Here is a 22,346-nt window from a genome sequence, read left to right on the forward strand (position 1 = left end):
GTTTTCTCCAAATTCTCCAAATCTAAAAGCTTCTTCAAAACAGCGATAAAAAACGAGAAGAAAATGAGGATGAAAACACAACAAAAAAGCGCTAAAAAGTGACAAAAAAAAGCGGCAAAAATGACAAAAACTCAACAAAAAAGTGACAAATGAGCAACAAAAAACTGACAAAAATCCAGCAAAAAACTGACAAAAATCCAGCAAAAAAAAGACAAAAATCCAGCAAAAAAAACAAAAATCCAGCAAAAAAAAGAGACAAAAATCCAGCAAAAAAGAGACAAAAATCCAGCAAAAAAAGAGACAAAAATCCAGCAAAAAAGAGACAAAAATCCAGCAAAAAAAGAGACAAAAATCCAGCAAAAAAGAGACAAAAATCCAGCAAAAAAAGAGACAAAAATCCAGCAAAAAAAGAGACAAAAATCCAGCAAAAAAAGAGACAAAAATCCAGCAAAAAAACAAAAATCCAGCAAAAAAAGAGACAAAAATCCAGCAAAAAAGAGACAAAAATCCAGCAAAAAAGAGACAAAAATCCAGCAAAAAAACAAAACAAAAATCCAGCAAAAAAAAAGACAAAAATCCAGCAAAAAATGAATCAAAAAAGTAATATAAAGGTGACAAAAACACATAAGGGAAATAAAAAGTGACGACAGTGGCAAAGAGGAGAGAATGCATTTGGTTTTGGCGGGAGTTAAGAGGTTAAAACAGTATTTCTGTACTTTTTAACACAACGTGACCCATATGTATTGAACATGTGACAGTGATACAGTGAATGCTAACACTGAACCCTGGGAATGAATGGATAAAAATTCCCCAAATTAGCATAATAAAATTATAAAAAACATGCTGGGATTATTTTCCCTTCGCATTTCACCTGCCACGGCTCGTGCTTTTGCCTGACATGAAAACAAACGGCGCTGTGTGATGATGTCATCAGGCCGCGCTGCTCAGTTTACTTGTGCAGGTGTGAGGGCTGGCCAGCAGGGGCAGGTGTGAAACAGAGACCTCTCTTTAACCCCTTAACTCCCGCCTGAAACCGAGCACGTTTTCTCCAGTTTGGCTTTACCTCAGTCAAAAAGCTTCTGGAAAAAAGCTGTGAAAATAGCAACAAAACTGAGACGAAAACAATGATGGAAATGTGACAAAAAAGTGAGAAAACATTGACAAAAAAGTGATGAAAAATTGTTGAAAAAGTGGCAAAAATGTCACAAGAAATTGACAAAAAATGGACCAAAAAATGACAAAAAATTGATTAAAAAATTACGAAAAAATGACAAAAAATGGACGAAAAAATGACAAAAATGTGACAAAAAAATTACAAAAAAATTACAAAATTTTTTCGAAAAAAGGACGAAAAAAGGACACAAATGTGATAAAAATCTGACAAAAAAACTACAATAAAATGACCAAAAAAAGTTGCAAAAATGAGTTGAATACCCAACAAAAAAATGATGGAAAAAAAAAAAAAATCTGATGACGTGAGGAAAAAGATCCTCTCGGTTCAGTCGGGAGTTAAGAGGAGGCAAACTTGAAATCATTTGTACTTTTATGACTGTTCGGAAAACAGAAAATATTCAGCATAGTTGTTTTTTTTATTATTACTAAATATATAAACAAAGTAAAGTCTTTTTTTTTAAAGGCAACAAACACGACATATCAAAGAAACGACCTGATCCCTTCCCTTTTCTGATAACGCTGCTATAATTTGACCTCATTTCGTCGTTTCCACAAACTGCAGTTCTGTAACTTTATCATTTCATTGTTTTCTATTTGAACTGGAAACAATACTTTCTGCCGCTTCTTATTTTTAGAAGAACTTTTGTCCTTTTTTTTTTTTTGTCTTCAGACCTTCATTTTTCCCGAATGTCTTTCCCATTTTTGCCTTTTTTTAAAGCGCCTTTTGCATGTGTGCTGCCTCGTCTTTGGCTGACGTGTAAGACGTTCGTTCTATCCTTTCGTAGGTGCTGAGACGGAGGCCGGACCGGGACAAAAAAGACAAAACAACTGATTTTTGCTTGACGTTTTTACTCCTTTTTTTTTAAGGACAATCTTTTCGCTTTGTGAAGACACGACCGACAAATGGATTAAATCGTTTTTTGGCGTCGAAAGAGACATTTCTTGAAGACGTCGGACTGAATTATTGGATTTTCCCTTTTTTTTCCAAGACATTTTTTTCCTTTTTTTTCCCATGTGAGACTTTTGCACTGACCGTTTCAAATCGCCAAAGTTTCTCTTGGAGTTTCTAGAGCTGCCAGTTTGTGGAAATGTGTTTGGAGTGTTTGGTTTTCGCACTGCCCGGATAAATAAACGCTCCGACGTGAAAGTGTTAGCTTTGATTACGGCACGTTTACGGTTGTTTTTGATCGTGAGCTCCCGCATCTTCACGAGGTTCATGTCCGTCCAGGTGTCGATCCCCCCTGGACTCCCTGAAGGCCTCGCTCATGTCATGGTATAGATCCTCCAAGAACCACCCATGAACCATGTCGACGCCAGAACAAAACGATTGAAATGTCAGAGCTTTTGAATTACATGTAGGGTTGAACTTCACTGTTCCTGGAGATGGAAAAGTCTCCTCAGAAAAGCTCAGTGTTCACAGAGCTGAGATATATGAGCTGCTGTGCATCCAAACCCGTATGACAAAAAATGTCGCACCGGCCTGGAGAGGAGTTGGAGACTCGGGTCACAGAGAAGTCTCCGAGACGTCCCTGGAGATGAGGCGATCATGGTGAAAACGAACAGGGACGATTCCAGCGTAACGGTGGCCTGGCATCCAGACTAATCTCCGATGTTTATTAATTAATAAACAGGAGACTAGTCTGGCGACCCTGCAGTAGAAAAGCTACTGCTGGAGGCGGGACTAATGTGGGACAACCGAAGCGCAGAGCAGCCAATGAGAACAACAACGTGACGCCCGTTCAGGGAGCTGCTCTGATTGGTCGGTAGGCTCCATATCGCTGCGTCACTTCCTTTGAAAGCGCGCAATGGAGTCTTGCCAGACCCTCTTCTGTAAAGAGGCGGAGTCTTGTTGGCGAGACTACCGTAACGGCATGGAGACCACACAGAGACTTTATCCATGTGGAGAGACTTGTCAGAGACCAAGGAGATCTCAAAGCTACTCCATAGATACAGACGGTATCTCTGGAATCGCCATATATGGTCATGTTTGAAAACAGTTAAGGGGGAAAACAATTTGGAGAAAAATCTAAACTTTCTCTAATTATTCAAAAACTACTTTAACAAATGCAGAATTATAAATATATTTTTCTACTAAATAAAGATACAAAGACATGGAGAAAGCAAAGTGGTTCAAAAGCCCATAAATACATGAACAACAGAGCATTCTAACAAGATGCAACATGTTAGCATGCTAATGCTAACGCTACCTAGCACTAGCTACAACTGCTGTTTTTTCACTTCTACTGAACAATCTGCTGTGATAGAACATCCATATGGACCCGATTTAGACTTGACTTTATTCATTGTGATAAATAATGGCTGAGGATCGCGCTTCTCTTTGGTCCTCATGGTGGGAGCTGACATTGCTGTAATACCGCCCCCTGGTGGCCAGGGGCGACTCCAAGAGACACTTGGGAGCATTGATTCTAATGGGACTTCAAACGTCCCAAGAACGGCTTAAAAGCCTGGCTCCAAAACAAAAACTCCCATGTGACCCATGTGACCACGCTGGGGGAGGCGAAATATTTTTAACCACATTGTTTTTGGTTTATCAGCCCGAAATTTGGAAGCATTTTCAGTGCAGTGACTGGCTCCAGGGCCTGTCAATCAAGCTCTGGAACTCTGTGGAGGCTCCGCCCACACTGTGAGTGCAGGGCTTCCCGCCTTTATGCCCTTTTAAGGAACAGGCGGAGACAGAGCGGCCATTAAGGTTCACACAGGACTCGGAAACCTTTACAATGAATGGACCTGCTCATCTTTATTATATTATATCTATGGTGATAAATAAGTTCATTTTCCACCAGAAAATACCCAAAAGATTCTGTTTTCCCCTCAGTGAAGCCACGCCCCCTCTCTGACGCGATGCCGTCTGTATCCTGACTCCTTGAGATCTCCTTGGTGTCTGCTTGAGACCACGTAGACTTTCAGAGACCACGCGAGACTCCTATGGAATCAAACCTGAGTCTACCTGGAGACTGTTATAGTATTATCTCCATGGGACGTCCCGGAGACTTCTCTGTGACCAGCGGATCTCGAGTCTCCAACTAGTCTCCAGGCCGGTGAGAAAGGCCCTGTGGGGATAGTTCCTCTCTGTAAATAATATCTCAAATAATAATACTCCTGACAAACAACGGTGCTAATGAACTGGTGAACCACACTTCAGAACTCATCTTCATAATACCCGGGACACAAATGCCACTGTAGCTGTATACTCACCCATATGCCGCCTCGGTCGCCTATGCCGCGTCCTAGTATCCTCCATACTCCCATAGGCCTAATGTCAGTGAACACATACACACTGTTTGTCCCATATTTAACCCCATCAGTCTGTGAACAGGATTCAAAATGGACGACTGTAAATGTGAATGTACTCTTTGTATCAGGAGCTTTTAGTAAAATAAATATGAATCTATATTTAACAAATCTGTGTTGGTTTTGTGGTTGAATAAGATAAAGAAATATCCTCTTTATTTTGGTTGTTTCTTTCTTTTGTGGCTGAAACCTTCTAATAACGGAGCCATATTTGTTTCTGATGCTTTTTAGGCTAAACAAGAAACAACATAGGAACTTTTGCCTTGTTTTTGTGGTTCAAAGCTCAATAAATCAGGCCAGGAATTAGATATTAACCTTTTAACCTCTTAACTCCCGCCTGAACCGAGAGGATCTTTTTCCTCACGTCATCAGATTTTTTTCTCCATAATTTTTTTGTTGGGTATTCAACTCATTTTTGTAACTTTTTTGTCACATTTTTTGTCATTTTTGTGTATTTTTTGTCAATTTTTTATCAAATTTTTGTCAAATTTGTATCACATTTTTGTCATTTTTTGTCACATTTTTTTTAATTTTTTCGTCAAATTTTTATCGAATTTTTTGTCAATTTTGTAGTAATTTTTTTGGGGTTTTTTTTGTCAAATTTTTATCACATTTTTGTCATTTTTTTTGTCATTTTTTTGTATTTTTTGTCAAATTTTTTTCACATTTTTGTCATTTTTTTTGTCATTTTTTTGTATTTTTTGTCTTTTTTTTTCACATTTTTGTCAAATTTTTATCACATTTTTGTCATTTTTTGTCACATTTTTTTAAATTTTTTCGTCAATTTTTTATAAATTTTTTTGTCCATTTTTTAGTCATTTTTTTTTTGTATTTTTTTGTCAAATTTCTTTTCAATTTTTTATCAAATGTTGGCAATTTTTTTGTTATTTTTTTGTCATTGTTTCGGGTTTTTTTTGTATTTTTTCACCTTAATCTGAGCTACTGAAGATTCTCATCATAAAAATCCACTTTTCGTCTCCAAAAACCTTTGACTAAACTTCTTCCGTAGTATTTGATTCGCTGAGGCTGAGGTTTCCTAAGAACCTCACATGTCCGGCTCTTTTCCTGTAAATCTCCCTTTGAAGTCGAGCAGCCCGACTTCCCTCTCTCTCCTCAGACACATCACGAGTTGTACGTTTCCGCCGTGACCCCGTGACCCCGTGACCCCCCCGGCGCTCGCGCTCATGCCTTTTGTCCCTCCCGCCGCCCGTCAGACGGAGCGAGCGCGGCGGATTATCGGACGGCGAGAGCGCGGCGGAGCGTGACTGTTTAATGAAGACCGCTGTTTACCGCAGAGGTGGGCAGCGAGGATCATGGGTAACGAGGACTTTATATGTACACAGAGAGAGAGGGGGAGGGAGGGGGAGGGAGGGGGAGGGAGGAGACCCGGAGTGAAGCAGGATCATGGCCGTGTCAGGATGTGTTATTGGAATGATACAGTATCTCAGGGCAGATCAGGATTCAGTGAAGGAGGTGTTGGAAAACGTCCACATTTAACCTCTTAACTCCCGCCTGAACCGAGAGGAGTCTGAACCAAGTCCTGTAGGCCAGTGTAGCGCCTCATTTGAAAGCTAAGATCTACAAAACTCATCTGAATGGATCTTTTTCCTCACGTCATTTTTTGGAGGGGATTCAACTAATGTTTGTAACTTTTTTGTAATGTTTTTGTCAAATAGTAAATTTTTTGTCACTTTTTGTCACATGTTCATCATTTTTTCATCATTTTTTTGTCAATTTATTGTGACATTTTTGCCACTTTTTCATAATTTTTCCATCATTTTTTGGGGGGTGTTTTCAACTACTTTTTGCAACTTTTTTGTAATTTTTTTTGACAAATAGTAATTTTTTTTTCACTTTTTGTCACATGTTCATCATTTTTTCATCATTTTTTGTCAATTTTTTGTGATTTTTTGCCACTTTTTCATCATTTTTCCATCATTTTTTCAACTAATGTTTGTAACTTTTTTGTAATTTTTTTGTCAAATAGTAAATTTTTTGTTACTTCTTGTCACATGTTCATCATTTTTTCATACATTTTTTGTCAATTTATTGTCCATTTTCTGTCATTTTCTTGGGTTATTTTTTTCATTTTTTGTCAATTTTTTGTGACATTTTTGCCACTTTTTCATCATCATTGTTGAAAACACCCCCAAAAAGGGGGTGTTTTCAACAACTTTTTGCAACTTTTTTGTAATTTTTTTGACAAATAGTATTTTTTTTTTTCACTTTTTGTCACATGTTCATCATTTTTTCATCATTTTTTGTCATTTTTTGTAAAAAACTTTGTCCTTTTTTTGCCACTTTTTCATCATTTTTCCATTATTTTTTCAACTAATGTTTGTAACGTTTTTGTCATTTTTTGGTCAAATAGTAAATTTTCTCGCTCGTTTTATTGATCGGAGTGAGAAAAAATGACAAAAAAATGTGGGGAAAAAATGACAAAAAAAAAGAGACAAAAATGTGACAAATTGTAACAAAATAATGACAAAAAATGTGGGGAAAAAATGACAAAAAATTTGACAAAAAAAAAAAAGGCAAAAACATTACAAAAAATGTGACAAAAAAAAGTACAAAAAAATGACCAAAATGTGATGAAAAAAATTACAAAAATGAAATGATGGAAAAAAAATCTGATGACGTGAGGAAAAAGATCCTCTCGGTTCAGGCGGGAGTTAAGAGGTTAAACCTGGCCCGGGATTCGATGGTGAACAGAATGTGTGTGTTTGTCGGAACAGACTGTGCTGGCCTGAGGCATTTTTCTCTGATTTCTCTGGTCAGATCATTATCCGTGTTCGTCCACATTTCCTCAGCTGGAACGCTCTGAGGTCAAAGGTCGTGTCTAGAAGAGGGAAGATCCCAGTTCGTAGTTGCCTTGAATTCATTTTTCATCCAGGACTGAATCTCGCTGCCCGCTCGCCCGGCCAGGAGGCTCCGTCGGCGGGCGCTGCTCTCTGCCAGCTCCGGAGCCGCACTTGTTTTGTTTTTTTCCCCTTCACTTCCACAGCGGCAGAGACTCGTGGTCGTGCATGCCCGATGAGCCGCCGCCGCCGCCGCCGCTGCGCGAAGTGCCCTCCCCTCAATTAACCCCTTAGCGGCGCCGCGGCGAGCGCTAACCGCCGCATTGGTATTCCAGGTGTGGCGGAGCGGCTAGTGTTTACAATCGGAGGGGGATAAAAGGCGCGGGGGGTCAGAGACGGCGTCCTGAATGCTGAGATGGCGGGCGCGGAGAGGAGGAGGAGGGCGGCGGGAGCGGGAACGGGGCCCGGGGGGGGTTCAGGCGCTCGGATACCGGGATGAAACAACAGCCGTCCGACGCGTGTTTGGCTGAACGGATTAGCATTTGGAAGTAGAGAGGGTTTACGCCGAGAGAATGCACAAAGAGGGACCGTCTTCACTCGGGTTTGGGGGAAATCGAGGCGCCGCGGGGGCGGGACTTAGGGAAGAATGGGCTTGATTTTGTTGATTTTTTAGTCTGCAGACCAGCGGTTTCCAACCTTTTTTGCCTCGCGAACCCCTTGAGTCGTGGATTTATACTTTATGACTTTTTTGTCATTTTTTGTCACATTTTTGTCATTTTTTGTCACATTTTTGTCACATTTTTGTCATTTTTTCATCCATTTTTCATCAATTTCTTTTTCTAATTTTTATCATTTTTTTTGTCACATTTTTGTCATTTTTTGTCACATTTTTGTCATTTTTTCATCATTTTTTTTTTCTAATTTTTATCATTTTTTTGTCACATTTTTGTCATTTTTTTCGTCAATTCTTTATCACATTTTTGTCACATTTTTATCATTTTTTTTGTCATTTTTTGTCACATTTTTGTCAAATTTTTATCAATTCTTTATCAATTTTTTGTCATTTTTTTATCAATGTTTTCTCGCTTTTTTGTCACATTTCCATCATTGTTTTTGCCTCGCGTACCCCTTGAGTCGTGGATTTATACTCTGAGTACCCCTTACCTTGAGGATTTTGCCAATATTATTACAAAGTGGCCAACTCAATTAATATTATGCAGTATTTGTGTTCAAAATTAAGCTAAAATACTCTCAAAATCAAACCATTTACTGAAAAACATTATCAACCTCTTAACTCCCGCCTGAACCGAGAGGATCTTTTTCCTCACGTCACATTTTTGTAATTTTTTCGCCAATTTTGAATCAAATTTTTCTCATTTTTTTTCACATTTTTATCAAATTTTTATCATTTTTTGTCACATTTTTGTCATTTTTTTGGTCATTTTTTGGTCATTTTTTGTCATTTTTTAGGTCATTTTTTTGTCATTTTTTGTCATTTTTTTGTCATTTTTTGTCATTTTTTTAAAATCATTTTTGGTCACATTTTTGTCATTTTTTCGACAATTTTTGATCACATTTTTGTCGTTTTTTTTTTTTTTTTTGTCACATTTTGTCAATTTTTTGTTGTTTTTTGACGACATAATCAACACATCCTGTAAAGCGGAGACACTGCAGGTGACAAGGGGGGAAAATAATTCAGAGAGATCAACTTGAATGGTCAGGTTTTCTGTCATTTTATGTTTTCATATAAATTCAAAGCACTTTATCCACCAAAAATTACAAAAAAATCAAATATTCTGAGAGAAAAACTGTAACTAATGGATTAGTGCTCTCATAATATTAAGATTTCAAACTCCATAGAGTAATTGGAACCATTTTGCATTTAAAATAACTTATATTTCAGCAGCATCAGCTTCGTGGTTGTATAAGCTACGCGGCGGCGGAGTGATCTGCTAGAAAATAGTCCCTCAAAATGCGATCATTCATGTGATGCAGGTCAGTTATATTCCAAACTCTATGGACACAGACGTTTATATGGTTAGTCTGGTGTTATAAGTGATTTGCCTCAGGTGCTCTGTGGAGCGGGTCACACTGTTTTTAATGCAGGCTAGCTGATACCATAGACATGCACTAGCCTAGCGCCACGAAACTCTTCAAATATAAGAACTGCAACACTCTGGATAACGAGGAAATGAGGCCCTATGTCAAACATCCTGAAATATCCCTTTAAGGCTCAGTTCAGGACTTTCTACAAAATCCAACAGCCAACTCGCTAACTTCAGTGACTTCATATGAAACCGATGCCAAAGGGTTTTAATGTTAGTTTTCTATCATCTAATCGCTGTAGTTAAACGTACTCGCTCTGTAGCTCCTGTTTCTCTGATTGATGTTTTTTCGTTAAGTCTCGGCCACTTTCCTTAATGAGGTCAGAAGAAAAGTTGCCGAAAGGAAAAAATGCGGGGCCTTTAAGTTCTGTACCTGCATTTGTGTCACTATCTTTGGATTTCACATTGTTTTCCGGTTGTTTCTTATAATTTACGCCACTATTGAAACATAAATCTGACTTTCACGCTCACACATCGCTCCAAATACTCCAGAAGTTCATGTTTACTTTTACTTCAGTAATGTTCTGGGTCTGGAATGTTCCGCAGCGTCGCTTTAAGTCCAGTAAGTCCAGTGTTCCCCCACTCTCTGTGTCTCATGACGTGGCTGACCTCTGCAGGGGTGGCCGCGCGGCAGAGGTGCATTATGGGTACAGTAGTTTACAGTGGGGAGGGGGAGGGGGGGCGGGGCCTGCAGGTCAAACTCGGGGAGAAAAGTCAGCGCCGCAGCCGTCGCTTCGCGTAAACGTCACTGTCAGGTTTAAAACGGCGACGGCGAAAAGAGCAGGAGGTTCTCAACGGAGGGGGTGCGGACCAAACCGGGCCACGGGCGACTATAAGGGTTTGTGCCGATTTTCATCCTCGCCAAATCACCAAAGGCTGAACCTCATCACTGATGCTCAAAGTAAAGAAACATAGACTGAATATTGATTTGAAGCACTTGTTTTTCACTGGCCACTCATAGAATCTATAGTATTGGTTCACTGTATATATTTGCACTGTTGTTTTTGTCCGTTACTACACTTTGATATTTGTAGCACCACAGTGTGTTCTGTGTTATAGTTATGGACCTTTGAAAGGGGAGGTTCTAAGCTCTCCGTAGGTGAAAACGGTTTGATTCTACGTGACTCGGTTCTTGAGAAATCCTAAGGCTAGTTTTGATAGAAATCTTTTTTTTTTTCTAGAAACGGAGATAACGGGGGTTTTATGAAACACTCTCCTTTCTGATTAATTCCTCTTTCCTCTTCTCTCCTGCTCTCTTTCTCTCTCCCCCTCTCTCTCCTCTCTCTCCTCTCTCCTCGTAAACTGTTGTATTTACATTATGCTGTTTTTACACAAAGCATAAAGTGGCTCATCTTCCCCCACTCTCTCTCAGACCTTAAAGGAGCTATATCCTGCTATTTTAGCCATTCCAAAGTTAAGTATAGGCATGTATATGATATATTGTACCTCTACCATTATGGAGCACTCATTTTTGTGATAAATATAAGTGTTTTCTGGAGGTATTTTTCAAACCCGGAAGACAAAACGCTTCGATTCAGTTAACTCCGCCCCCTCTCTCCGCACATACTTTACCGTAATATAAATAAACAACAATAAGTGAAGTTACTTCACGATGCAGTTATATGGAGTTGACATCTGCAACACAGCTTCATAAATGGCTAACACACATGCTAATGCTAACACACACAAGCTAACACGCGTTTGGATTGACTCACCCTCTGCTCCATCGCTGTTTACATTATGGGACTCGCGTTGGTTATAAAAGTTAATCCACTTTGATTCTGGCGAAGGTTCCCCAAACATCCATCAGTGACAGTCACAGAAAAACAATATTTTGGTGAAAGTCGCTGAATCCCGGAGAAAAAAAAACAACTTCAAGTGGCCTCTTCTTGAAAAAGGTTGAATAAACTCCTCGTAGCCAAACGCGCTTCTTTTTCTCCGTGACATGATCGTTAGTTAAGAATAAAGAACAGGTGTGTCCAGTTATAACGAGCTCCATCTTCAGCTGCAGCGCAAACATGACTGATCTGTTCAGACGCTCAGGGGTGTGTTTGTTTTGGCCACAGCTGAGCTGGAAGCACCTCGGGCACATCCTTTTTTTTTTCTTTTGTTTCCTTTTCCTTTATTTATTTCTTTCTCACAACAGAAATAATGAAAACGCTGTTTTACAAATTAAAATCCGTCCGTAAGCATAGAATTAAGACATTGCTTTACAGACTTTGAGCACTTCCGTTCCGCTGTGACGACACAACTGAACACTCAGTCGTTCACCAGGAGAGGGCGGAGCCTCAGGAGAGGGCGGAGCCTCAGAGAGCAGGATTCAGGAGGATTACTGAGAGCTGCGTGAATGAAGCCACAAACCACTCTGGGGGTGTTTTTGACAAGGAAATAGCATAACAACATGGCTAAAAGCTCCAAAAAGTCGATTTTGCATGATATAGGACCTTTAAGTTTTTCTGTAATTTTATGTTTTTAATAATGGAGTTAAGGCGTTTTTGTGTTGAAAAAGTAAACGCTCATTAAATCAGACGAGGAAACGCTAGAGTCATATATTCATCAACATCAGCTCTTCTTCAGCTCTTCCTCAGACCTGACATTTTGTGAGTTACGGTCATTTACTGTAAACGTCTGGGAGGGATCTCGGTCTTTTCCGCTTCACTTCTGCCGCCTGGGAAACCCCTCCACGCCCCCGGGACGTCCCGTCAGCGCGGGGGAGGCGGGGGGGGGTCGGGGGTCAGCGGGCCGTGGAGGACCGAGCGCCGGGGCCGAGGCGCGCTGAACTGGAGCAGAAGAAGAAGAGGCCCCCGGACGCGGAGGTCGAGGCTGATGGAAAACAGACTCAGAGCCGGTCTATGGCAGGTTTTTCCTCCTTTAAAGAGGGCGGGTTTAAAGAGAACATGACTTATATACAAGATCATCAGCGGCATCATTATTACTACAATCATTATTATACTGAGCAGGAAAAGTTATCTTCATTTGGACTCTTAAGCTGCTGAAAGGAAGTGATATAAGTGATACAGACTCGCCCATATATGGTAATGTTTGAACAGTTAAGGGGGAAAACAATTTGGAGAAAAAATATTCAAAAACTACTTTAACCTCTTAACTTCCGCCTGAACCGAGAGGATCTTTTTCCTCAGATTTTTATTTTCCATCATTTTTTTGGTGGGTATTCAACTCATTTTTGTCACATTTTTGTCCTTTTTTTGGTCATTTTTTTGTAATTTTTTTTTGTCACATTTTTGTCTTTTTTTCTTAAGTTTTTTAATAATTTTTTTGTCAAACTTAAGTAAAAGAGGTCGAGCTTCAACGCGATCTCCGCTGTAACCGTTGTTTATTATTTCATTAGGACTTTTATTTCTCAAACTCGTTGCTTTATGCTGCTCACTGTGAGCTCCTCGTGGGGCAGCAGCAGCAGCAGTGGAGGTGACCGGGGCGGAGGAGGAGGAGGAGGCAGAAGGCGGTGATGTCGCTTCAGAGGCGGCCAATTGGCTTGTTGCAGAATGTGGCTACGCTAGTTCCTCTGAGCTGAAGTTGTGGGCGCTGGTACTTCCTGTTCGTATTAATTTCCATTAAGATGAGCTCAGACCCGTTCGAAATCATCGTATTTCCTACAGATCCTGTGGTGGACGGTGAGTTCCGGGTACACGATCACTTCCTGCAGGTTAACGAGTTGCTGTACAGTGTAAATGTTTCCGTAGATGAGACGTCTATGTTCATAACGATCAGTGAGTTTGTCTTGAAGCTAAAGGGTAACATTAATTTCATGCATTATACAATTTGAAATGGCGCCTTTTATTAAAAAAAATTATATCATGTTAGCCTTTAGCTTCAAGACAAACTATCAATCCTGTCCACAACATAATCTTTAGACGATATGATTATTATTCCAGGAAAAGAATCCAGACAGGAAGTACTGGCGCTCACAACTTCAGGTCAGAGGAACTAGCATAGCCACACCGTGCAACAAGCCCATAGAAGAGTGAGCTGAGTGAACAGGTGGACGATGTGAGTGTCGGGGCTCCTGGAGCCGCCTCGTCACTCACGGAACCCACGCGCCTTTTCCTCTCCCATGGCCCGGGAGAGCTGGCGCTGGGAGCGTTCGGGCGAGCTCTCGCTCTCGCCGTTTCCCCGGAGCCGCGCTCTAAATGAGCCGTTCACCTCCGCGAACCCGTTCATGTCACATCACTGGAGCCGCCGACAGACACACAAACACACGAGAGGAGCCATGGACACTGCAGACACACAGACAAAATAAAGCGTCTGCAGCCGCTCACTGCAAAAAGTCAGGGCTGATTTTTGGTTGAGCGTGTGATATGAGGAGTGTGGCGTGAGAGCGTGTGAAGGCGCTCAAATGCGTGTGTCTCACGGTGAAAGCGTGAGAGTTGGCCGCCCTGAAAACGGCGTCAGAATGGCCTAAACTGCTAGCCGCGAGTTAGCATCGTTAGCCTGTATGTTGTAAACACTGCAGACGCTGCAGCACGAACAACATTAAGCTCTGGTTAAATCCAGCTCAGACTCTGATTTAGAGAGCGCAGTCTGTAATAAAGTCAGCTCTATGTGGATTATTGTGTTTACACTAAACTATTCTCCAGTTTGTTGCTTCTTCTCTCCTCAGCTGAGAGCTGCGCCTCGTAGCTGCGCCTCGTAGCTGCGCCTCGTAGCTGCGCCTCGTAGCTGCGCCTCGTAGCTGCACCTCGTAGCTGCGCCTCGTAGCTGCACTGGCCGCACGTCAAAAGGTATCGGTTTCTGGTATCGGGACCTCATGAATGAGAACGAGTATGAGTACAAGCATGTGGTATCGGCCCGATGCCCGATACTGGTATCGGTGCATCCCTAGTGAGGACAGACCGACTCCTCAAACGCTCGGCTGCTCCTCATGCGCAGCATCTGCAGCGCCGCTGTTGCACCTCCTCACAGATGTGCTCCTCTCAGCTCAGCGCTCATCGCTCGCTCAAGCAGCTCCGACTCCAAACCTGTGTTCGTGTCAGGAAACATCGGATAATTCCTCAGCCGGACGTCTCCTTCAGATTTTTGTGCATTTGTGAGATTAAACATATAGAATTTAGGCTTTAACCCCTTAACTCCCGCCTGAACCGAGCACATTTTCTCCAGTTTGGCTTTACCCCAGTCCAAAAGCTTCTGGAAAAAAGCTGTGAAAATGGCAGACGAAAACGATGATGGAAATGTGACAAAAAATGGAGAAATCATTGACAAAATAGTGACGAAAAAATGATGAAAAAGTGGCAAAAATGTCACAAAAATGTCACAAGAAATTGACAAAAAATGGAAAAAAAAATGACAAAAAATTGATAAAAAATTGACGAAAAAATGACAAAAATGTGATGAAAAAAATGACAAAAATTTGATAAAAATGTGACAAAAATGAGTTGCATACCCAACAAAAAAATGATGGAAAAAAATCTGATGACGTGAGGAAAAAGATCCTCTCGGTTCAGGCGGGAGTTAAGAGGTTAAAACATATTACTGCCTCCTATAGAATCCCTGTAATAGATCAACCAAAGAGTCCATCCATTTATCAGATTTCGTCGCTGAAAATATCTGCAGTTTTGGTCATTTTTATGCATAATATGTTCCATTTCTATATGAAAACATGACATGACTGAAATCTTGCCCCACATTATTGCCTCGTGTTCATGTCCGGGATGTTCAGCAGAAGCTTCAGATATAAATGTCAGTGTTTCATTATTTTATTCTCCTTAAATCAGGACTATAATACTGCACACGTCCCTTTGCCTCATGTTTGGGGCGCTGACACGTTAAATTGCCCTCTCCCCGCCCCCCCTTCTCCCCCCCTTCTCCCCCCCCGCGTCCCGTACTTTACCGAGGACAGTGAACGCTTCGCGGCTCCGCGGGACGGCGCCGATAATTACACGGCGAGCCCGAACGCAACACGGTCACCTGGGACACGGAGCGTTCACAACCTGTTCACACGGAAACATTTCACACACGCGGGCGGGGGGGGCGGGGGAAGCGAGGCGGGGGGGGCGGGGACACCGAGGCGGGGGGGCGGGGACACCGGGGCCGCGGCCAATCAGAGGAGAGAGAAAAGAGCTTTCAGATTGTTCACAAATAAGGAAATAAATGACCTTATCTTTACAATCAGGTGTTAAACCTCTTCTCTCCCGCCTTTTCTCCAGGTCGGCTTTACCCAAATGTAGAAGCTTCTCGACTGGAGCTCACAGCCTATAGGCCAGTGTATTTGAAAGCTAAGACCCACAAAACTGATGTAAGCTGTGTTTTCATCACATTTTTGTTGTTGTGTTTTTGTTTTGGTCACATTTTTGCGGCTTGATCGATGACACTGAAACACAAAACGCTTCAAAACAGCATTAAAAAAGTGATGAATATGTGACAAAAAAGTGACAAAAATATGACAAAAAAGTGGCAAAAAAGCAACACAAATATGGCCAAAAAGTGGCAAAAATATATCAAAAAAGTGACAAAATCATGCCAAAAATATGACAAAAAAGTGGCAAAAAAGTGGCAAAAATATGACAAAAAAGTGGCAAAAAAGTAACAAAAATATGGCAAAAAAGTGGCAAAAAAGTAACAAAAATATGGCAAAAAAGTGGCAAAAATATGACAAAAAAGTGGCAAAAAAGTAACAAAAATATGGCAAAAAAGTGGCAAAAAAGTGGCAAAAATATGTCAAAAAAGTGGCAAAAAAGTGACAAAAATATGACAAAAAAGTGACAAAAATAAGGCAAAAAAGTGGTAAAAATATGGCAAAAAAGTAACAAAATTATGACAAAAAAGTAACAAAAATATGGCAAAAAAGGAACAAAATTATGACAAAAAAGTAACAAAAATATGGCAAAAAAGTAACAAAATTATGACAAAAAAGTAACAAAAATATGTCAAAAAAGTAACAAAAATATGTCAAAAAAGTAACAAAAATATGTCAAAAAAGTAACAAAATTATGACAAAAAAGTAACAAAAATATGGCAAAAAAGTAACAAAAATATGGCAAAAAAGGAACAAAAATATGTCAAAAAAGGAACAAAATTATGACAAAAAAGTAACAAAAATATGGCAAAAAAGGAACAAAAATATGGCAAAAAAGTAACAAAAATATGGCAAAAAAGTAACAAAATTATGACAAAAATATAACTAAAATATGTCAAAAAAGGAACAAAAATATGGCAAAAATATGGCAAAAAAGTAACAAAAATATGGCAAAAAAGTAACAAAAATATGGCAAAAATATGTCAAAAAAGTGGCAAAAAATGACAAAAAAGTGGCAAAAAAATGACAAAAATATGGCAAAAAAAGTGGCAAAAAAATGACAAAAAAGTGGCAAAAAAGTGACCAAAATATGTCAAAAAAGGGACAAAAATATATCAAAAAAGTGGCAAAGAAATGACTAAAATATGTGTAAAAAATACAGAAATATGGCAAAAAAAATTAAGACAATATGTCGAAAAAGTGGCAGTGACGTTACAAAATAAATAAAAAAGTGGCAAAATAGTAATGAAAAATATGTTGAAAAAGGGACAAAAATGTGGGAACAAAATGACAAAAAAACATTAAAAACATGATAAAAATGTGGTGATAAACTGACATCCATGTGACACAAGGAAAAGAACAAGAGGAAATGACAAAGTTCCTGACTGATATCTCTACATTAAATCTTTTCCCCATAATCACCTGCAGCGTCCTGCGTAACGAAAGAACCCAAATCTTTCTTTTTTGGGGGGGGGCTCTCACTCACTGACCGAGAGAGTAAATAAATCAAACCTCCAGTCAGATCTCGCCCCACTTCCTCTTCCTCCTTCCTGCTCTGATCCGGGACATGGCGGCGGTATAAAAGCCGGGCGTATTCTCCGCACGCGTTTGATCCATAATTTAAGCCTCTTTCTTTGTTTCCGCTGGAGAGACTTTGGTTTCGCTCCGTCTTTGTGCGACTCCGTGACTCTTCCCTTTTTCGCATCGCAGATTAAAAACTCACAAGCGTCAAACTCGGACGAGAAAAGAGGACGGAGCCTCGTGATGCTCGGGTTCTTCATTCACGAATACCCACGTGTTTGGTATCCACGTGTGGCAGGGAGGTGACGCTGTGATCCAAATATGGGCATTTCCTCTGTGTTATTACGCCTCACAATATAGTTCCCTTTTCATTTTGCATAACTAGACCTGGATCGTGGAACTTCTCTATGTAAAAAGGGGAAACTTGGCAGTAAAAAAAAGTAACAAAAATATGACAAAAATGTGTCAAAAAAGTGGCAAAAAAGTAACAGAAATATATCAAAAAAGTAATAAAAATATGACAAAACGATATCAAAAAAGGAACAAAAATATGTCCAAAAAGCAACAAAAATATGTCAAAAAAGTGGCAAGAGCTTGGTCGCTTCTAGCTTCACCCCCGTTTGGCCCCATAGAGGAGAGGAGGAGAGGCTAAATGCTAACAACATCTTTGGTCAAGCCATTTTGATCTCATCTGACCACATGTTTGCTGTGTCCCCCAAACAGCAGACGGGACTTCATATGGTTTTCTTTGAAAAATGGCTTCTGACCCGCATATCTCCTATTTTAAAACAACTTCATTGGCTGCCAGTGTCCTACACTGCAAAAACTATTTAACTAGATCAGTATAAACATCTCAATTTGAGCACAATAATCCAAATTTTAGCTGTTTTGACTAGTTAAGAAGTTCTTGGGCATTTGTCCTAGATTATTTCACTTGTTCTGAGATGTTTCTGACTCGTTTCGATACGTTTCGTCCTTATTTCAGGTCATATTCTTTGCTGAGCTGTGTCTCTCTGCAGTTCATCCAGGGTCATCACAGGCTTCTCGGTAGCAGCAGCTCTGGTCAGTGCTGTCTTTGTTCGGTCAGTGAGTTTAGGAGGACGGCCGGGTCTTGGTTGGTTTGCAGTGATGCCAGACTCGTGTATTTAACCTCTTAACTCCCGCCTGAACCGAGAGGATTTTTTTCCTCACGTCATCAGATTTTTTTTCCATCATTTTTTTGTTGGGAATTCAGCTCATTTTTGTAACTTTTTTGTCATTTTTTTTGTCATTTTTTGTCATTTTTTCGTTGATTTTTTCTTCAGTTTTTTATTAATTTTTGTCACTTTTTTGGTCAAATTTTGTCAATTTTTAAATAATTTTTTCGTCCATTTTTTGTTACATTTTTGTCATTTTTTTGTTATATTTTGTCAATTTTTTGTCATTTTTTTTGTCACATTTTTTTTTTTTTGTCAATTTTTTCTTCAGTTTTTTATTAAAAAAAATTCAAATTTTGTCAATTTTTAGTCATTTTTTGGTCAAATTTTGTCAAATTTTTGTCATTTCTTCGTTGATTTTTTCTTCAGTTTTTTATTAATTTTTGTCACATTTTTGTCATTTTTTTGGTCAAGTTTTGTTAATTTTTTAATAATTCTTTCATCCATTTTTTGTCACAGTTTTTTTTTAATTTTTTGGTCAAATTTTGTCAATTTTTTGTCATTTTTTCGTCAATTTTTTGTCCATTTCTTGTGACATTTCCCCCACTTTTTCATCAATGTTTTCTCACTTTTTTGTCACATTCCCATCACCGTTTTCGTCTCAGTTTTGTTGCTATTTTCTCACCTTTTTCAAGAAGCTTTTGGATTGGGGTAAAGCCAAACTGGAGAAAATGTGCTCGGTTCAGGCGCGAGTTAAGGGGTTACCTGTCCTTTGAAAGATGTTTTTAAACCTAACCCAGCTTTAGGCGACTTCTGAAGGCAATCGGTGTCACCAAAAGCAAAGACTGCGAATCCTACGAGTTCTTCCACAACTACTTGTATAACTTTCCATCACTTTTCGCAGCCATGCAACAGAATATCCCTTTTGTCCCACTTCTTCCTCTCCCACTGTTGGTTTTAAAATTGAATACAGCCCACATTTCCGACACAAAGCAAATAACGACATTTTTTTTTTTTTTTGCGTTTCATGTTCCCCGTCTCTCGCCGCGGCTCGACTCGGCGCCTCACATCTATTTTACATCACATGACTCTTCATTCCTCTTAAAGCGACGGCGCGTGCATTTTATATCAGCTCCTCATTGGCTCTTATTAACTTCAGCGGCCGCAGATGTGACAGTGTGAGGGGGGGGAGGTTCTTCACTCGCGGTTTAGTGCCAGGACGGGATGAAAGAGGAGTGTATATCGATCGAGGAGGAGGATGGGAACTGGGATCACTTCCTGGATTAAGCACTGGCTGTAGTGAGCCCGCCCCCTTCATTTGCATGAGGTGAGAGGAAATAATAATGCAGGGTTTAAAACCTCTTACCACCCGCCAAAACCAAATCCAAATCCAAATCCATTCTCTCCTCTTTAACGTTGTCGTCACTTTTTATTTCCCTTATGTGTTTTCGTCACTTTTTAATTACTTTTTTGCTGCTTTTCTGTCACTTTTTTGCTGGATTTTTGTCTTTTTTTTGCTGGATTTTTGTCTTTTTTTTGCTGGATTTTTGTCACTTTTTTGCTGGATTTTTGTCACTTTTTTGCTGGATTTTTGTCACTTTTTTGCTGGATTTTTGTCACTTTTTTGCTGGATTTTTGTCATTTTTATTTCTTGATTGTTTGTCATTTTTTTTACTGGATTTTTGTCACTTTTTTGCTGGATTTTTGTCACTTTTTTGATGGATTTTTGTCACTTTTTTGATGGATTTTTGTCACTTTTTTGATGGATTTTTGTCACTTTTTTGCTGGATTTTTGTCACTTTTTTTGCTGGATTTTTGTCTTTTTTTTACTGGATTTTTGTCACTTTTTTGCTGGATTTTTGTCACTTTTTTGATGGATTTTTGTCACTCTTTTGATGGATTTTTGTCACTTTTTTGATGGATTTTTGTCATTTTTTTGATGGATTTTTGTCACTTTTTTTGCTGGATTTTTGTCACTTTTTTTGCTGGATTTTTGTCTTTTTTTTACTGGATTTTTGTCTTTTTTTTACTGGATTTTTGTAATTTTTTTACTTGATTGTTTGTCATTTTTGAATTTTTTGTCACATTTTTGACATTTTTTCGTCCATTTTTAATCAATTTTTTGTCACTTTTTTGTCACATTTTTGACATTTTTTTGTCACAAATTGTCACATTTTTGACATTTTTTTGTCAATTTTTCGTCAATTTTTTTGTCACATTTTTCACATTTTTTATCCATTTTTTGTCCATTTTTTGTGACATTTTTGTGACATTTTTGCCACTTTTTCATAAATTTTTCGTCACTTTTTTGTCAATGTTTTCTCACTTTTTTGTCACATTTCCATCATGTTTTATTGCTATTTTCACAGCTTTTTTCCAGAAGCTTTTGGATTGGGGTAAAGCCAAACTGGAGAAAATGTGCTCGGTTCAGGTGGGAGTTAAGGGGTCAACCTTACGGATTAGGGTTCGGATTAGGATTATTTGTATTTTTAGACAAACCAACTCATAGATCTATACAAACAGACCGTCCCTCCGGAGCAGACGATCTAGCGCTAACCTTCAACAAAGCGGACTGACTGTAAATAAAATGGATCCAACCAGGACCAAAATAGGACCAAACCAGGACTAAAACAAGTCTAATCAGGGCCTGAGTCAAGACCAACCGAGGACTTGAGCTGCGTCAAACCAAACTCAGGACTAAACCAACGCACGCCCGACCCAGAAAAACACCAAACCGAGACTAAACCAGAACCAAAGGCGACTAAACCGGGCCCAAACCGTGACCGAGGCGCCGCATAAAGCCATATTTGTGTTTGTTTATAATCTCCCGTCTTTGTGCCGGAGCCCGGTCGCCTGAATGTGCCGAGCGCCCACACGTTTCCTCCGCTGTGAGATTGCGCCGCTTCAATCACTCTCTTGGCCGCGGCGTCTGCCTCTTATCGCTCCTTTTTTCTATTTTCTTTGTGAAATGTGAAGAAACGGGGGAAGCTCTGGCCCGGTTTAGAGAGAGCGAGAGAGAGAGAGGCGCTCCGGGGAAGGCTGTGCCAAAAGGACTGAATCGATGATTTTACATATGAACGACATCGACCGGTTGGTTTATGGAAGCGAGAGGGGGAGGGGTGAGGCCTGGTTCGGATCACCCAGTGCCTAAAGGGAGTCCAGACCCGTCCTGAACCCTGTGGGGGTTTGGCGTGGCCGCACCATAGGAACCTTTTGTAGTTCTCTGTGCTTTTAAAGAACCAGATCCACTTTTGATCGCTCTACTGGGTCTACTGCTTTAACCTCTCACCACCCGCCTAAACCATTCTGTCCTCTTTGGCTATTATGTAGGTCTGTGTAACACCTCGTTTGAAAGCTAAGACCCACAAAACTGATCTTTTTCCTCGCGTTGTTGCTGTGTTGTGTCTCCTTATTTATGTTTTATTTTTTTTATTTTTGTCACATTTTTGCTGAATTTTTGACATTTTTTTGTTGATTTTTTTGTTTAATTTTTGTCACATTTTTGTTGAATTTATGTCCCATTTTTGTTGAGTTTTTGTCACATTTTTCTTTTAATTTTTGTCATTTTTTTGTTGAGTTTTTGTCACATTTTTGTTGAGTTTTTGTCACATTTTTTGTTGAATTTTTGTCATTTTTTGTTGAATTTTTGTCACTTTTTGGTTGAATTTTTGTCACTTTTTGGTTGAGTTTTTGTCACTTTTTTGTTGAATTTTTGTCACATTTTTGTTGAATTTTTGTCACATTTTTGTTGAGTTTTTGTCACATTTTTGTTGAATTTTTGTTGAATTTTTGTCACATTTTTGTTGAGTTTTTGTCATTTTTTGTTGAATTTTTGTCACTTTTTTGTTGAATTTTTGTCATTTTTGGGTTGAGTTTTTGTCATTTTTTGTTGAATTTTTGTCACATTTTTGTTGAATTTTTGTTGAATTTTTGTCACATTTTTGTTGAGTTTTTGTCATTTTTTGTTGAATTTTTGTCACTTTTTTGTTGAGTTTTTGTCATTTTTTGTTGAGTTTTTGTCACATTTTTGTTGAATTTTTGTTGAATTTTT

General features: G+C 39.3%; 1 protein-coding gene across 2 annotated transcripts in view; it reads left to right on the forward strand.

Moving 5' to 3' along the window:
* The window catches only part of LOC306982383 (protocadherin-1-like), a 282,274-nt gene that overhangs the window by 238,641 nt on the left and 21,287 nt on the right, over positions 1–22,346 (forward strand). The window contains exon 5 of one of the 2 annotated variants that reach the window (XM_079582297.1): positions 1,959–2,024. The exons of the other annotated variant lie outside the window; for it this stretch is intronic. Coding sequence (XP_079438423.1) covers positions 1,959–2,005 — 47 coding nt within the window. The 3' untranslated portion in view covers positions 2,006–2,024. Of the gene's footprint in view, positions 1–1,958; positions 2,025–22,346 lie in introns of those variants that run through there. 2 annotated transcript variants of the gene reach the window in all.

The sequence above is a fragment of the Gobius niger genome (assembly GCF_951799975.1).
Source record: "Gobius niger genome assembly, chromosome: 24".
Taxonomy (NCBI): domain Eukaryota; kingdom Metazoa; phylum Chordata; class Actinopteri; order Gobiiformes; family Gobiidae; genus Gobius; species Gobius niger.